Below are 16,734 nucleotides of genomic sequence, written 5' to 3' on the forward strand. Positions count from 1 at the left end.
AAGCCAGATTTCAGAGGGTACCTTTGTCCCCTGGCACCCAGTGGCAGCTTGCCTGCTCTGCAGTGCCTATGGCTGCTTTTTCTCAGCCCCATTAAAAATCTCACCTTCTCCCTAAAGGTGCTCTGGATGTGCTGGGGGGGTGTTTGATGGCAGGGGGTTCCCAAGTCCAGGCTGCCTGAGCAGCAGCCGGGCAGCAGCCAGCAGCTCTTCCCTTTGCTGCCACTTCAGCAGGTGCTTTGCTATGGGCAGCTTGTGCAGCTGAAAATCAGCCATTTCTCTGAACTTAAAGATGTGTTATCCAAATGAACCAATGCATAAAGGAGAGTTACAGCCCAGCATTTCATTTATCTTGAAGCTCTTATCAAGGGGAGGGAAACGCTGCCTTGGTTCAGGCTGCCCTTCCCATGGCAGGGGGTGTTTGCTCTCTGCGGGGTTTGTCAGGGGCTGCCCCCGAAACATGTACTGAGCTGTGCCACGAGGAGTTACAAGCACTCGTTTATTTCAAAATCCCTCTCCACCCCCATTCCCAAAAGCAAAACCGGGGAATATCTGGTGGGGAACATGCCCATCCCAGTGGAGCTGCTCTGCTCATGAGAGGGTTTGGTGGCAGAGGCCAGCAAGCAGGCTGGGGTGCGGTGCTGCCTCGCTCCCTTTTTACTACACATTCACTGCAATGGGCAGCGACCAGAGCTGGTTAATCAAACACATGTCCTGAACTAACAACGAAGATGTATTTCAGGCAGGCTGAGGAGCAGTGGATGTTTGCTGTGCCAGCAGCTCCACCCTGCCACGTGCCTCGAGTTCGCAGATAACCTGAAAACACCACGCACAGTCACAGCAGCAGGAGAAGGAAGAAAATCTCTTTTCAGGAGACCCCCAGGAGCTGTGAGCATCCTTTCTTGAGCTGCTTCCGTGGGAGGCTTCAGCTGTATTCTAGATGGTTATCTGGAGATTTGGGGAAGAAAATAAGAAAATAAATTGTTTCATAAGGAGAAAAAACTTTACCAAACTTCTTTCTTGCTTGCTTTGTACATTTCTTCCATCTGCAGTATACTTTATTTTGTTCAGTCTTCTTTGTCTTCCTCAGTGACTGGAAGAAGGAAAGAAGCACAAGCTGCCAGCTGCTGCCGGCCGCACTGCTGCTCTGCCAGAGCTCGGTGTCGCCGTGCCTGCAAAAGCACGAAGGAAAGCCATGACAGCTGGGGACAAGCCTCTCCAACACACTCCCCCCTGTTCCCCTTCAGAGCCAAGGCAAACAGGATTTGAGAGCAATGAAGGGAGAAAGAATCTAGGTTTAGGTCATTGGTCACTTAACTCCTGTTTGAAATTGCCCAAGACAAGATGTGGCAGCCAGCAATCATTTCTGTCTTGAGAAAAGGAACAAGATCTGCTGCTCAAATGCTTACCCACCATCATTTTTGCAATGTATCATAAATTATCCCCTTAACAACATCCAAAGTCTGGCAGCCTTGGAATTACACTGATTACCATACTAGAGCTGGCTACAAGTGAGGATTTGAACAAAGTCTTTATATACATTTATGTACATAAAGCGCCTATCACCACATTGAAAAACATTCTTTGGAACCACTCTGAGGGCAGGGGTAAGGACGGGAGTCAGCCTGTTAGTCTCTCAGCACTCCTGTTTCCAACCAATTAAAAAAAGAAGAAGAAGCCACAAGACTTTGCGGATCTGGCAGAAGCATCTGGTGCAGTTCTGCTAGAATGGCATGAAGCTGTCAACCATCATGTCTTGAAAATCACTGTAGCTTCCAGCTACACGTACCCAGCAGAGCTCCTTGCCAGAGTGGAAATCCTTTCTGCAAGAGATTGCCGAGGTTCGACAGCCTGCCAGGACATGATATGGATTAGCTACTTAAGTGCACCAGGAAAGCATGCAGGTAGGTCAGACAGACAAGACACTTGGTGAGGATATAAACTTATATACACTAAAGCAGCATTAATTTCAAGTCAATAAGCAAGAATTCCATTAAACGGGACACTCCCTATGATTGTCTCTTATGGTACTCCATAAAGCAATTGTTTTTGTCTCCAGCAGACAAATTAGATGGTCCATCATTCCGATTTTATAAAGCAATTTGTCTGTTCTTATCTGCCAAGGAGATTTTTATGAGGGCTGTCATAGAAACAAAAAAAAAAGGCCTCTCCAAGTGACAGACTATTGTGTTATAAAACCAAGCACTTGGGTTCTGTGGGATTCAGCCCGTTGATTATTTTTTGATTATTTATTATATTTTTCCCTGTCACCTCTGATAAGTGACAGCTGCTCTTCACTGGCGGCTCATTGCGGAGACCATCACACAGTTTAGCATTGCCAAACAAGGCATTATTGGCCACTCTTGACTCACAGGAGAAAAAAACTTTTTTGTATAGACCAAAGGTGTTACTTTAACCCCTATTACTGGGGGCAGAGGAGTAAATACAGTAAGGGGAGACAGGAGGTGAAGCAAGAAATGCTTTGGCTTTGATCTGGAGGGAGACATCCAGCAGCCCCTTCGGAAGGGCTTGCTGCAGTGCAGCACATCAGGCACAGCCTCCTGCATGCCTTCCTCTGGGCACGCTGACCCCGTGCCACCCCCTCCTCATGCAGCTCGGTGCTTCAGGCAGACCCGCACCGGGGTTTCGGCAGCATCCGGGGATCTGCTCCTGCACGGCTGCTTGTCCTGACAGCTCTGCCAGGGACTGCAGTTCTGTTCCTGCGCAGACACCCAAAACGTGGTATGGCCAACAGCAAAATTGCCGCTGGCGTACCTGCAGAAGCTGCTCAGGACAAGCGACGTGGAGCGGCTGTTATTGGAAAGGCGTGTGTGCTTGGAGATCAAACTCAGGATGTAGGAACATCCCCGGAATTTGGGTAGGGACTACTGCTGAGCAGCGGTGGGACAGGACAGCTTTGTGAAAAGCCTTGAATCTTGAAGATGAGAGCTGACTCTATGCTGGGCATTAGAACCCTGTCCTTATCCCTTCAGTACTCTTGCTTGGGCTTCATCCAAAATCTGGGGAGATCAGAGGAATTTTTCTCCCCACCACAATGTAGGAGGTGATAGCTTGAGGGAAATGGGCGTTTGCTTTTCGGTTGGTGAGAGGGTAGAGCAATCTTCCCTGACTTGCGGGAGAAACTCTTCTCTGCTGGCCACGGCAGCGGCTGTCTGTTCGTTAATTTCCAGCTGCTAATTCTAGGTGTGCACTTTGCATCCAAACTTCCTGTGTGACGTTTGGGGGTTTTTCTCCCTCTTCTCCCTCTGGGTATCAGCATGAACAAATCTGCTAATTTTTACAGCAGTGCAAGAGGATGGTCTCTGGTGCTGGCCCAGCTGCATTCCCACTTCTCAGGGCTTGATCTGGATCGGACAGAACATTTCCATTTATTCCTTTGAACAGACTTTCTGTACTGTTTTCAACTTGAAGAGCTAACTGCTAATAATTCTATTCTGCTTCTCCTTCCTGAGCTAATTTTCTGACTCATTGTGCATTTTTTTCTGCTTTGCTTTTCCTCATCTAGTTGGCATTTTGTGGTTTCTTTGTTCATTATGTGGTGGGGCTATATAAGGGGATTTGTCTCTGGAATTCAGGTATCCTCTGCACTGTGTTCTCTGTTATCGCCTTCATCAGCAACTCTGCTGAAGGCAGTTGGATACATTTGGCATGAGCTAACATGAGTAAATCTGGGTTGTTAATCACTCAGACATTTCCCTGTTGAATCTTTGCATACTGATTTGCGTGTGCTCGGGTAGTTCCTGCAGAGCAGGCTCCTGTAAGTCGCCGTCTTGGGACTGTGTCCTCCAGGCTCGCCCTCGGGATCTTGCCTCCCGCAGTGATAAATCTGAGTCACCTGCGAGCTGCCAAGGGCCACAGCCAGAGCGGCAGAGGCCGGTTCAGCCTGGCCAGGGACAGGACAAGGGCTTGCGCGGCGGTCAGGCTGCCTGGGACTGCTCTGCCCACCCCACCACCCCAGCGCTGAGGGTGTTCAGGGCCAGAAGGGCCGTGGGGAACTGATGGCACAAGGCACACCTGCCTTGCCCACCCAGCCACAGCCAGCCCCCGGCAGCCTGCTGGGGCGGGGGGGGACGGGAGCACCTGGTGTGAAAGGCTGGCCACAGCCATGGTGCAGGACATGCAGCACCGTTCAGGAAGCCATTCCCACGGGTGAGCGTGTGTCTGAAGACAAAGTGTTGAGCACTTCAGCATCTATTTACCTGTTAAGTAGGCTCGACCCTGACACATTTTAGCAAAAGCAGATTTCTTAAGTATTTTCTTCCAGACATTGGCCAGGTAAGCCTTCTAATGGTAGGAGCAAGCCTTGTCCCTGCATATCAGCAGAGGTGCACCCTCTTGCCCCTCAGTCACTGTACCTTCCCACGTCAAACAACATAGCTCAGCTTTCCTCCTTTTTTTTTTTTTTTTTCTTTTTCCAAGTCATGCATCCTAACCTTTCCTTGCAAGCTGATTAGCCAGTGCATCCGTCCTCAAGTGATATAAGAGCCCCTAGGTAATGAGTAAAGCGTGTGAGGTTTTGAATCTCATTCAGGCATTGATAATTGTCAGTCCAGATAGCAAAGTCATTACAAAGATGCAATACAGACAGCTCTTACATCATGCCCATTTAGGGGAGAAAAATCTCAGCAATAAAGACATGCTACAGTTTACAGATCTAAGGAAAAAAGCTGAGTTACTTTTCATAGCAAGAGACAGCTAAATGCATGGCAGGGGACTGGCAGGAAACCAAGGCATGAACAGGGACCTGCTTTGGACTGAGGTCTTTGATTCCTCCAGAAAAAGATCATGAAGCCATTTAAAGATAGAAAGCAAAAAAAAAAAAAAAAAAAAAAAAGTGGAAAAAAAAAAAAAAAACACTAATAAATCTGGACTTGAGACGAGCTTAAGAGATTTCTGAGAGGCTTCCAATACTCCCATAACCAACAGAAGTGACAGGTGCTCCCAGACCATTTCTTGTACCAAGGGGATGCCAGGAGGTATGACCCCAGGGCTGGCTCGCTGCTCCCCAGAAGTGTGGCTCTTTCTAGGGAAATAGGCAGCCAGTCTGTGCCAGCACTCTTGGACAAACATCACAAGAAAATACAGAATTACAGTGAGAGCCATGTTTCTCATGGAATATATCATGTTAATATTGTTGCTATGGTTATTTCATAGAAGCCTGTAAGTAAAGCGTACAATTGAAATTGTAGAAAGATGGATCTCTTCGAAACCATGTGTTTAGTGTGCACACATAAAGGGGACTATGAAAAGACATACTGAGCACAACTTGTGGAGAGCACAATGAACACATTTTGAGGCTTGCTTTAAGGGTTCTCAACTTTAGAGCAGTGCATTTTGTGGGACTGTTTCAGCCTCTCTTGATCTCCAGTCTTGGTGCAATTTATTACAGGGGTGACATGATAGGGAGGGGATAGCTCTGGCTAGGTCAGAAGCAGATCCTGTTCCCAATGCCCAACACTGCTTTCAAATCACATAACAAATCTGGTTTCTGCCCGCCTCTTTGTCTCTTGTCTTTTTCTTTTTTTTTTTTTTTCTTCCTCTCTCTTTCCTTTCCTTTGTTCCGTCTTCTTTTCTTCATCTACCTCCCAAGCACATCTAAATTAAACTGTATTCTTCCCAGGATTGTAAACAAAACTTTCCCTCTTACTCTGAGTCAATTCAGCTGTCTAAATGAATTTCTCTTACAATTAGCAATTATGTAGAATAATTTAATTCTTCAGTTAGTGAATGCTACAGCCCTGATGCAATATTTTGTGGCCTTTAGTTCCTGTGTAGGTTTATTTGATGAATTAATGGGTTTATAATAGAAATTAGAAAGAATTCTCACTGGACTATATGAAATTGTGTCTAGTTATGAAGCACAGCTCCGGTCTAAGCTGCAGTGTGGGGACGATCCCTTCCTGTTTACTGACTCTGCTCCCCGGGTGCCGCTGAGGGTGGAGGTCTGGGTGCTCGGAGCTCTGTGTGCTGGGCACAGCACGTCGCTCCATCCACTTGTTCCTCTGTAAATCTAGGGGTCCCACAGCCTGTGCTGTTACAGTGATGGGAGTCCCCGGCAAAGCAACCACCCCATCCATGTTCTCCCATGTCCCCTGCATGCTTGCCTGCTCCTTGGACCAGTTTCAACTGGGGGCTTAGAGGGAGGGTGTTTGAAAGGCTGTGTTTCCAGTGTGGGTACTACTGTGATACCAGTAAATAATATGTGAAAAGCAGTGATAATCAACCAGAGCAGCAACACGGATTCCTGAGAAGAAGCAGGGAGATGCCCTTTGATGTCCACCAACCAACTCACCTCTGCCCTTTGGCTCACAGATCGGTGTTGGCTGTCTGGACGTTGACAGTGGAGCAAATGGTCTGGGAGGAAGGTCCCTTCCTGCACCTGGCCTGCTCCATCCATGCCTCTCGGCAGGACGTGATCACAGGCGGCAGCACGTTGTCCCGAGGCTGGGGCACCTTCTGGCACATGCAGAGCAGGGACTTGAGCTCCGAGCGGAAGCTCTCGTTCAGCCAGCAGTAGATGAAAGGATTGTAGCAGGTGCTGCTCATGGCAAACCAGTGCAGAGCAAAATAGAGGGAGTTCTTCGTCTTGATGCCTAGGCTGGAGATGAGCACCACGTAGCAGTTGAGAGGGAACCAGCAGACGGCAAAGACCACCACCACCAGCATCAGCATCTTGATGCTCTTCTTCTTGTTCTTGTGGTGGGTGATATACTGCTGCGTGGTGATGTCTCCGATGGCATTGCGGAGCCACAGCTTCTTAGCCAGGCGTGTGTAGGTGACGGTGATGATGAGCAGGGGCAGGAGGTAGAGGAGGAGAAAGGTAGACAGGTCCAGATACTTCCAGACCAGTTCTGCAGGCTCAGGAAAATCAGGGACGCACAAGCTCCGGACAGTGGCTTCCCTTGAAAACAAAGAAATACGTATATAGCGTGTGGACATTGCTTCGTAAATGGATGCTGCTAATTTGGCAAACCATAGAGGGGCTTTCACACCACCCACAACCACTTCCTCTGGCTTGTAATGCTGACAGAGGAGGGCCAGATATTGCTAATCGCAACCAAACAAAGCTAATTCAAAATTGCTTATTTTCAGTTTCCCAGAAAGCCTTCTCTCATGATGTTCTCCACATCTTTCTCACTGACGCTGACTGGCTACTGTGTATTTGTATCACCTTTCTTCCTCAATTGTTGTGTTGTCTGATACAAGAAAGTTTTATAATGACAATGTGGAGTTTCTTCTTTGAAGCTGCAGTGGATTTTAATTGGATGAGTCCCCTTACCATGGCAAGAAGCTGCTCCTGAAGGCCCCTTTTTACAAAATGGGCTCCTGTGGAAGAAGCACTGAACTGATCAGATCTGCGCATGCCTGGGCACAGACACAGCAGTGTCACCTTTCTCTTCCTGAAAATCCCAATGCAGGAGGAGAGGGGATAGTGGGCGAGCACCACTGAACTCCCTGCTCTTCTCCCAGCTTGTACGTGATTCCTACAGACCCAGGTGAAGCACACATGATGCCCAGGTCTCCCTAAATGTGTCCACCCAGAAATCCAGCCCAGGATGCATTACTCCTACTGTGGATGGCCTGTTCAAGCAGTTGTCTGGCCACGCACAACTGACCCGATACTACCGGGACGCAGCAGAGTTTCAGGACATGCTTGGGTCATCGCTGCAGCCTGCTTGCCCTAGCTCCCACTTGTCATTGCCACGCTGGACCTGCAGCCAGGTCCAGGGCACCCTGAGGGCCCCACTACCCCACTGAGCCGCCCTCCTGTCCGGGGCTCCCCTGCAGGGGCTGGAGGCCGAGAGCTGCACCAGGGAGCGCTCAGGTGCCCCCTGCAGAGCCACCTGCACCCCCGACAGCACGGCTTCGTGTCCTGCCCATCATGTTTCCTCCAGCGACCTTACCACTGCCTCCTAAAACAGGCACAGCTATTGGAAAAACGGATTGCTTAACGCTGGTTTAACTTGAACACCAGTTTAACTTCTGGTGGCAAACTAACAAAAATAAATAAATAAATAAAAACAATAGCTGAAAAATAAATAAATTTTAAAAAAATAGTTTAACTATATCTGATAGCTTAATTCAACAGAAATTAACTAACCTGCCAAATTCAGCACAACAGACATGCTCTGTTAGCATTTCTCTCGCTGCTTTGCTGCTCTCAGCACACGCACCTCAACAGCCCCTGCAGAGAACCAAGTGTTCCTCCACATGGCACAGCAGATGCCTGGAAACAATAACACCTTAAGAGGAAGGGGCACTCAGAAATTTATTTCCTGTGGATGTTCTCTCCTTTTCTTTCCTTTTTTTTCCCCTGCTTTTTTTCTTTTACTCCATTTTGCCCTTTTCTCTTCAAACCTTGTCCTCTGTTCACTTGTTAGCCTCCATCAAGCCACATTATTTGCTGCAGTATTGATTAATATCTTTAATATCCTGTTTTCAACCCTCGGAGTTGGCTTTTGTGCCACAAATAGAAGATGGCTTGGAAAAGGACTTCAGTGAGTGGAGCTGCGCCTGTGAAGAGGTAGCACGAAGGGCAGGGAGCAGAGCTCAGAGCGGAGCCACAGCGGGCTCCGAGGATGCTCATGGGAGAGGAGAGCAGCCGCGCTTCCTCCTGGGGGGCACGGGGAGGCCAGGCCGTGCCCTGGGGCTGCCAGCTGGCCTGCGGATGGTGCAGGCGTGAGAAGCAGCTCCTGCCTGCTCAGGGACGGCGGCTGGCAGAGAGCGAGGCCAGAGAGACCGCTGGGTGTTGGTGGAGCCCGGGGTCACCACGGATTTGGCCGCGCCACCGCACGCCGCAGCCAGCGGGATCCAGCGCTGCTGGAGCCCATCCCTGTTCCCATGGGAGGAACAGCTCCCCGCTCGGATGTCTCAGGGGCTCCTGCCCCACAGGACCTATTATGGGCGATATTACAACTGGGATTTTTATTCAATGGAAAACAGCGATGAGAATAACGTGTCCTGGAAGTCCTTATATCGCCGAGCTGCCTCATGCCAGCTCGAGGCTAGGTTTCCTTTGGGCACACTAAAGGATGAGCAGAGACAGGTGCAGTGAAAGAGATAGCGGCATTTGTTCATTCATAAGCAATTCGTTCAGTAATAGCCTGAGCGCAGCTGCGAAGCAATGCAAGCACTGGAGTAACCCGGCACTTTGTTTACAAAGTCTAAGCGGTTGAAGATCTTATATCCCCCGTAAGGCATCTCTCAGCAAATAAATTATAAGCACAAGCAAGGAAGAGCTGTGAAAGCCCTGATCACTCTCCTATTTTGTGTATCCTCCTGTACGCAAACAGCTATAAAAAGCCTGTGCGAATAGTTGAATGCTCTCCCTGTCACACTGATAGGAGAGAAGTGGCCATGCTGTAGGGAGAAAGACGTTTGTCCTTTATACAGAAGCTCGATATCTACAACAAAAATCTTTCTCTTGCTGTCTTCTTACTCTGCTCCCTGGTACTCAGCTCTCAGGCTGAAAATTCCAGTCCCTTGGCCTGGAGCCCGGCATTCCTGCAAAACGCAGGCAGCAGCAATACGAAGCGGCACCACGAAAACCACACACCACGTGGCATTATGGCCTACTCTGTGGCCAGGAGGTTGCAGTGACACCACAGGCGTGCTGTGGGTTGTGGGTTCTCCTGACCTATGTTGTGCACCCAGGGCAAAGCTTCGCATGGGTCTGTCGGCATTCCTGCCACGTGCCGCTCTTGAGGCTTGTGAGGACAAGAGGACCGCAGTAGATCGGACAATGTGGAGGAAAAACAGATGGCAAGGGCAAACCCAAACAAGACTTCTGATTCTTTGTTTCTCCCTAGTAGAAAGGGTGACTTCCTAACAATGAAAGCCCTCACTAGACTAACAGGTAGATGAGAAGATAAGCATATTTTTTATTTTTATTTTTTTTCTCCAGAGCAGAACCTTCACTTTCTTCTGATACTTCAGAAGTCTTCACGTGGGTGTGAAATTCCACTTTACCTTCTTTTAATAGTTTTTGTTGTGTTCTGCCAAGCAAAGAGCCCTCTTCATTGCTAGGGAAGACAAAGAAGCATACTAGAAACAGTTTTTCAGGTGGTTTTCTGTACAGTCTTGCTAAAGCAAGTACCAGGTGTTTACATGTTAAGTTTTATTTTCTTTCTTTTTCAAACTGCTGCACCTGCTCTCCACTTCCTCCTTGTCTGGGTACTGGGCAAGTTGGACAGACGTGGTCTTCTTGGGACTAAATAGCTGAGTGAGTGTGAGGAGGGAAGAGGAAAGGCCCTTGGGAGAAACTGGGGACAAAGCCCACCCTGAAGGTGCAATGAAACTCAAGAAGGCCCCGAGCAGGTGGGCACCACCTGCCCACCTGCGCCTTACAGCCTACCACCAGCACGAGGCTGCACAGGTGAGACTGACCCACTCGTCCTGATTTTGGGGAGATGAAGACAAACTGAGGTCCTGAGCGCATATGTGCACTGAAGTGAGCCACGAGGCTCTTCACAGCAGCCACCTCTGCCATAGGAAATTAGATTTTATTCAGACACAAATTCCCACTGATTCCACCAACTTCTTGCCTGCCCCCCCAAACCTGGGAGCCCCTCCAGGAGCTCTGCCTGCTAAGAGCCACCACCACTGCAGCTGAAGGCTGCAAGACTTCTTGCTTGGAAGGGGTCAGATGTGCCAGGGAGGAACTCACCTGTAGTTATACTGGAAAAGCTTTTGATAGATGGCATGTGGCAGGGAGAAACAGGTTGCCATCAGCCAGATAACAGAAATGCTCAGCGCTCCTTTTGTTAGTGACATCCTTTGCTTTAGTGGGTTCAGAATGACCTGTAATAAAGACTTCACAGTGACTCTTATCTCATGGGAAAGCAAAGCCTCCACCAGTACACACAGCAGAGGTATTTTTCACATGATCTAATGCTATTAAGAAAATAACATCCATGATTAGGAAAATGTCCTGCTTATTAGAGTGACCTAGAAAATGGCAACCCTTCAACTTTTCAGAAGTGCTTTCAAATAAACTTTTTCTCTATTTTCTTCTGTGAGACTAATTTTCTTTAAATTGTAGGTTACTTTAAAAAAAATCTACACAAGTCTCTTCAATAATGAGTACATTCATTTATTCTATATAAATTACATTACAAAATGTCCTCTGTACTAGCTAAACCTATCAAGCTGAGCCCTTCTCCCATGTTTTGAGGGATTAACTCACCTTTTACGAAATTTCCTGAGTTAGATTAAAAGATAACAAGCTTATAAAAGCTCAAAGTCTGAAGAACATCATTTTGGCTGATAGGTGTATACAGGAAAGGAGAGTGACTGCTAGAAATAAGCACTGCCCTGGTCTACCTCCTCTTTTGTCTACTTGCAGTACATCGAGTATTTATTACAGTAAGTAAGCAACTGATGCAGCTTGGCTGTAGGCAGATGGCAGGTAGTCTTCTCACAGCTCCGTGTCCTCCCAGTGTTGCCAACAGAAGTTTCTCACTCTGCCACTCCCCTTTATGGTCCAGCATCAGTCCCACAGTTACACTTTAATCCTCTGCTTTAGAACTTTAACATCAGGATTGCTTTTTACTCACTGCTACAGTGAGACGAGAATTGCTACCAACTCAATCTGCCCTGCATCTGGATGATGCAGCAAATGCCCAGTGGAAAAAGAAGAACAAAAGAACAAACAGGTGATGAGGTCAGAATTTAAGCTCAGAATGACACAGACCAGTGTTTTACGGCTTTAGGGATAGAAAGCTGAAAATATTTGAAAAAATTCCCTGTATAGCTGAACAAATGTGTTTCATTCAGCAGCAGCTCTGCTGTCTTTCAAGGCTCCCGTTTAAAATAAAGCCTGAACCACCGGCTCAGCCAAGGCTGGCAGGGGCTTGGGAGGAGCCTTGCAAGGGAAGTGCAGACAAGCAGTGCCTCACCTGGTGCCTGTCCAGGGCGATGGCTGTTAGAGTCAGCGTGGAAACGTGGAGCGAGCAATACTGCACGAAGCGGCTGATGTGGCACATGGCCTTCCCAAAGATCCACGTGCTGTTCACAAACCGAACCTGAGGGGAAAACAAGCCATCAGTAAGGAAATCCGTAGGGAAAGCCCCTGGACAGCACCCGAGCCAGCTCATGCTTTTTGGTTGGCTGTCTGGGCAGCCTCACCTGAAACCCAGCTAGCTATGTTGGATTTCAAAACACTTTACAGAAGAGTTTATAAGGTTAAAAAACATAGTTGAAATGAGTGGTCCTGTTGCAGCCCTCCTGGCTTAATCACATAAACATCATTTGTAATGGTAATAACTTTTTGATTATACTGACAATTTTATTTGGAAAAAGCGGACCATGGTTTGCTCACACAACCACTCCCTGCAGGTCTGGAGAACTTTCACTGAAGACTTAACCCATCTGGTAGATCTGAAGAACTTGCCTTCTTTCTTCCAGTTACCTAAGTACAACCAGCATTCAAGTTGTTTTGACCCACTAAGTCTTAAGTTTGACCTTGTAATCTCCCAGCATGTATGTTAGTATCACGTACATATCCAGACACCTATTCTCCATTCCCCAAGCTCTTCTGATTTGTCAGTTCAGCAGCATACCTGGAGAGACTTCGGAGTCTTTTAGGAAATAGAGTCTAGAAGAGCAAGGGAAGCACACAGTTTCCTGACCAGAGTTTTACTTGCCTGGCAGAGTTGTCTATCAGACTTATTTCTGTTGGGTTCATGCCTCAGTCCTAGAACAGCACGCGCAGAGAGCCTTCGACCACCAGGCAGAGCCTTTCCACGAGATGTCCCTCCTGGCTGAAAGGACAGCACAGCATGCCACTTACCAAGGTAAAAGGCGTGTTGAGCAGCGTGATCATAATGTCAGAGACCGCGAGGTTGACAATGAAAAGGCTGGTGGCTGAGTGCATCCTCTTGTTCTTCAGCACCACGTGGCACACCAGCATGTTCCCAAAGAGCGACATGATGATAATCACCGAGTAGGCCACGATGAGGAGAGCCTTCACTGTTGGCTTCTGGGACTCTGGCTCATATTTAGCCAGCTCCGCAAATTTCTCCCACTCCACAATGCGGCTGTCTGTCCAATTGAAGGTGGTCCTGTTAGTTGCTTGGTATACTGACATGAGTTTGACCGAGGAAGAGTAATGGTCAAACTCCTCAAGAAAACCTCTCATCTGTGGCCTGTACGACCACAGCAGGGAGTGAAGCATGGCGGGTTAGCCAGGCTCTGATCACTCAGGGCAGCTGGGACCACAGCTCTAGCTGGCATAGCAAGTGATCCGTCTGCTTCAACTGCTCGGTTCTCTAGGAAGCTGATGAAGATGCAGTTGGCATTATGAACAATATCTTTAAGTGCAAAGCCAAAGGGAGCCTCTAAGGTGTGATGGGTTCCTCAGGGGCAGAGGCAGCACTGGGGAGCATTTTCAACAGGCACACTGGAAAGGGGCTGGTTTGGCACTGCACACCCTCAACCCCTTCATATATCAAGAACAGTAATAGCTCCACAGGTTGGCTGGAAAGAATAATTAGTTATTACATGAAGTAAATGTAGGAAAACCTCAGATGGAGCTTGAAATTGCTTTAATTCCATGTCAGCTTGTTCTAATTTGTTCTCAGCTGAGCCCACTTTTCCTCCAACTTTCAGAGAAGGCTGCTCAGTTGGTGCTTTCATCCTCTACTTCAAAACACCTGGTTCTTCCCTGTTGAAACATAAAGACAGAGCCATTTGGGATACCACTTTTAAAAGCACAAGAAGCTTTTGTCTGCATCTAACCCCAGCAATTATCCCAAAGTGGTTCAGAATGTGGAAATCACATCAGAAGTCAACTTTGGTCTATTTCATATTTTCTCTTCTAAACAACAGCCGAATTCTGCTTACAGGCATTTCATTTTCAGTGAGAAAATAGTCTCTCCTGCAAAAGGTGAGACTTAGCAATAAAAGTGGCATGCAAGTTCCAGACTACACACTTATACCATATACAAACCAGTACATAATGCTACATGCACCAGAACAATTCACTAGACAAAAAAATCTCTGCTTACTCACCTTTAGGCCTCCTTTTATTGTTTTTACATATTTCTGATTATTTTAGATTGCATTGATCTGTTGGTGTTGGGTGGAACTTATGAACCACGCACACCAGTATTTCTGGATATGCTGCATACAGGAGGAGAAAGTTGTTTAGAAACTCTTCCAGGTTCTCAGAGAGGAGAGACGGTTTGTTTTGTACATGCAATTCCCGTCAAGCTCCATGACTGTGTGCACAAATCAATGGACCTCATATGGAGTGCAGGATTAATAATCAGTGCTTTCAGATCTCTAAAAGCTCCCTGAAATACCTCCTCACACAGCAAACTGTCAGGCTGCTGAGGGCAGTGACCTCACTGCATAGCAGGTGGTGGACCTGAAGCAGGCTTTCAGCAGATCCCAGGCTCTAACACACCACCTGCTCCTGCCTCTGGACCTCAGCTGCAAATATCACTGAGCAAGAATCAGGGATCAACGGATTTCTTACAGAAGTAAGCAGCATATGTGTGTTCGTACCCATACATTCCCATAATAACATCTCCTTTGCTTGTCTGCTTACATTGGTGAGTGTTGGGAATACAGAGGACCTACGAGAGGATGGCCCTCAAAAGCAGTGGATGTGAAACAACTTGGGGAGGGAGGAAGGTGCAATTATGCAGGAGACAAAGAGAAGAAGAAATTTTGAGTACAGGCAGTGGTAGTTTCCTGGGCAAATTTATGCATGAAATAACCCTGAAAGGACAGGAAGCATGACAAATGCTCATGGACTCTGCTAGAGCAAAGCAGCTCTAGTGCAACAGGCAGAAAATCCCGGTCTCTATACCTGACCTCATTATTCCCTGTTTCAGTATCTGCCCAGCCCTAGAGCAGGTCCTAATCTGACTTTCTCACAAGACATGGTGCTGGGGTGCTGCTATGAAACTGAAATGAGAGCTGCAACTGAGGAAAGGGGTCGTTCATCCTGTTTGAAGAAAACGGCTGGCACAGGGCACTCATTGCAGCGACACATCTCCGAGACCAGGAGCTTGGCACAACCCAGAAAGGACTTGATGCTCACACCAGAAATGAGAGCATCCAGAATTACATTCACCTGGACTTCTGCAAGGGGAGAGCAGACAGTCTCTCTGCTCCACTTGGGGCGTTAAAAGACCTGTGAGGTTTATCATGTCTGGGAAAGGTGCACGCGGTTCTCCACGCCTCTTTAATGTCTGCTGTGGTATACACCAAGGCGATCATTCTTCACTCTTCAATGAAAGGAAGCCACAGTGATCTGTAAAGGTAGCGCAGTGTACGTGTAACAAAGACAGTCAGTTTTAGTCAGCTCTAGCAGAACCACTTTCATCTTTGAACAAGCACATCTGGGATATTCATGCTGCACTGAAATGCCATCACTGAGCCTGAGAGATGATGCTGTGGTATGACAGACGAAAACACCCACTGCCTTCCCTGCATCTCATGTGTACAATTGTCTTTGCTACCCTGAGAGAGAGGCTTGTAATGGAATCTGAGTTTCGAGAAACTACTACAATGCATGGGTCAAAACAGATCAAGAAACGTCTCAGGACTGATTATTTAATTTAAAAAACGTGCAGACAGGTTTTCTGAAGTGCCCATGTGACTGAGAAGCCTGTTTCTCATGGACTACCTGCAGGACCTGCACTCTAGATAGTTCACAGTGATCAGGGTGCCACAGCCTTAAATGTGGGTAATGAAGGAGGACTTGGTTACTGCTTTTCTTTTGTGCCTATGTCTAGGTACCTGTACAATCAAATCAAGAAGCTGTTCCAGCTGAAAATTAAATAATCAGCTTTCCCAGATGGATCAGCCTTCTGACCTGGCCCACTCCATGGCTGAACCTTATTTCTTCCAAGGAAGGCTCTAGGAACAAATGGACAAGGGGAATGGAAGAGCTTAGAAAGATGACGGAGCTACAACTTGATTTTCTGACGTGGAATTTCTCTTCAGATCTTTCTGTACCCACTAAAATGTTATCTGAGGTGCTTGTTGAAGCTGTCAGCACTGGCTGTTGCTTTAGACCACAGGTGCAGCAGAGATGGCCACGCTGTCTTCCTGAGACAGTGTTTAAATGCAGATTACCCTGATGAGCTGGAACACTATGGCTGCATGCAATACGAGAGTTCAGCTTTCAACTGAAAAATTATACAATTATATAATTTAATATAGTCTGAATGACCAGAGAGGAAGGTCACACCTTGGTTCAACTTTTCCCGGCTCTTCTACGATCTGGTTGCAAGAGGCTGGCTGAATACACCTCCCTGCTTTAGCAGTAATTTCTTCCTGATGCTTTCATTCCAAAGAATTTAAGTACATCTTTCCGACCACAGTCTGACAAATTACTTGCATTCTCAACATAAATCAACGCTTCACTTTCTGCACCGGATAAATCTTTAAAGAAGAGCACGCGCGTTGCAAGCACAAGTTATTCACAGTTCCCCAACAAAACCCAAACAACAGGAGGAAAAAAAGCTGATACCTGCCGCCACTTACATCCCCTCGTGCCATCCTCCCATCGCATCCTTTCCTCGGGAAGCCCCCGGGGCTCGGCAGGCACCCCCAGGGTCCTGCTGCCGGGCTGGGCGCGGGGCGGGCCGGCCCGGGGGCTGCGCTCCACCCCCGAGCAGCCGCGGAGGGCCGGAGGTGAAGCGGGGCCGGCTGCGAGCTGCGGCGCTGATGCGGGGGGCGCTGCCGAAGCCCCGAGCCCCC

The 16,734-nt window shown here is 47.8% G+C and overlaps 1 protein-coding gene across 8 annotated transcripts; it reads right to left on the reverse strand.

Moving 5' to 3' along the window:
* Positions 1–482: 482 nt before the first annotated feature.
* Positions 483–16,701, reverse strand: LOC119717812 (G-protein coupled receptor 83). 8 transcript variants are annotated; one of them, XM_038184046.2, is made up of 8 exons: positions 16,505–16,701; positions 15,101–15,280; positions 13,540–13,681; positions 12,663–12,779; positions 11,916–12,041; positions 10,685–10,818; positions 6,311–6,919; positions 483–945 (listed from the first exon to the last, which is right to left on the reverse strand). In XM_038184046.2, the coding sequence occupies exons 3-7, from the start codon at positions 13,651–13,653 to the stop codon at positions 6,325–6,327; spliced, it is 1,086 nt and encodes a 361-aa protein (XP_038039974.1). In that variant the 5' UTR covers positions 13,654–13,681; positions 15,101–15,280; positions 16,505–16,701; the 3' UTR covers positions 483–945; positions 6,311–6,324. The 8 variants fall into 8 exon arrangements, with proteins under 8 accessions (XP_038039974.1, XP_038039977.1, XP_038039976.1 ...); XM_038184049.2 differs by lacking the exon at positions 15,101–15,280; XM_038184048.2 differs by lacking the exon at positions 15,101–15,280 and having other exon boundaries at positions 16,519–16,700.
* Between the last annotated feature and the right edge of the window lie 33 nt (positions 16,702–16,734).

The sequence above is a fragment of the Anas platyrhynchos genome, chromosome 10, assembly GCF_047663525.1.
Source record: "Anas platyrhynchos isolate ZD024472 breed Pekin duck chromosome 10, IASCAAS_PekinDuck_T2T, whole genome shotgun sequence".
NCBI classification, from domain to species: domain Eukaryota; kingdom Metazoa; phylum Chordata; class Aves; order Anseriformes; family Anatidae; genus Anas; species Anas platyrhynchos.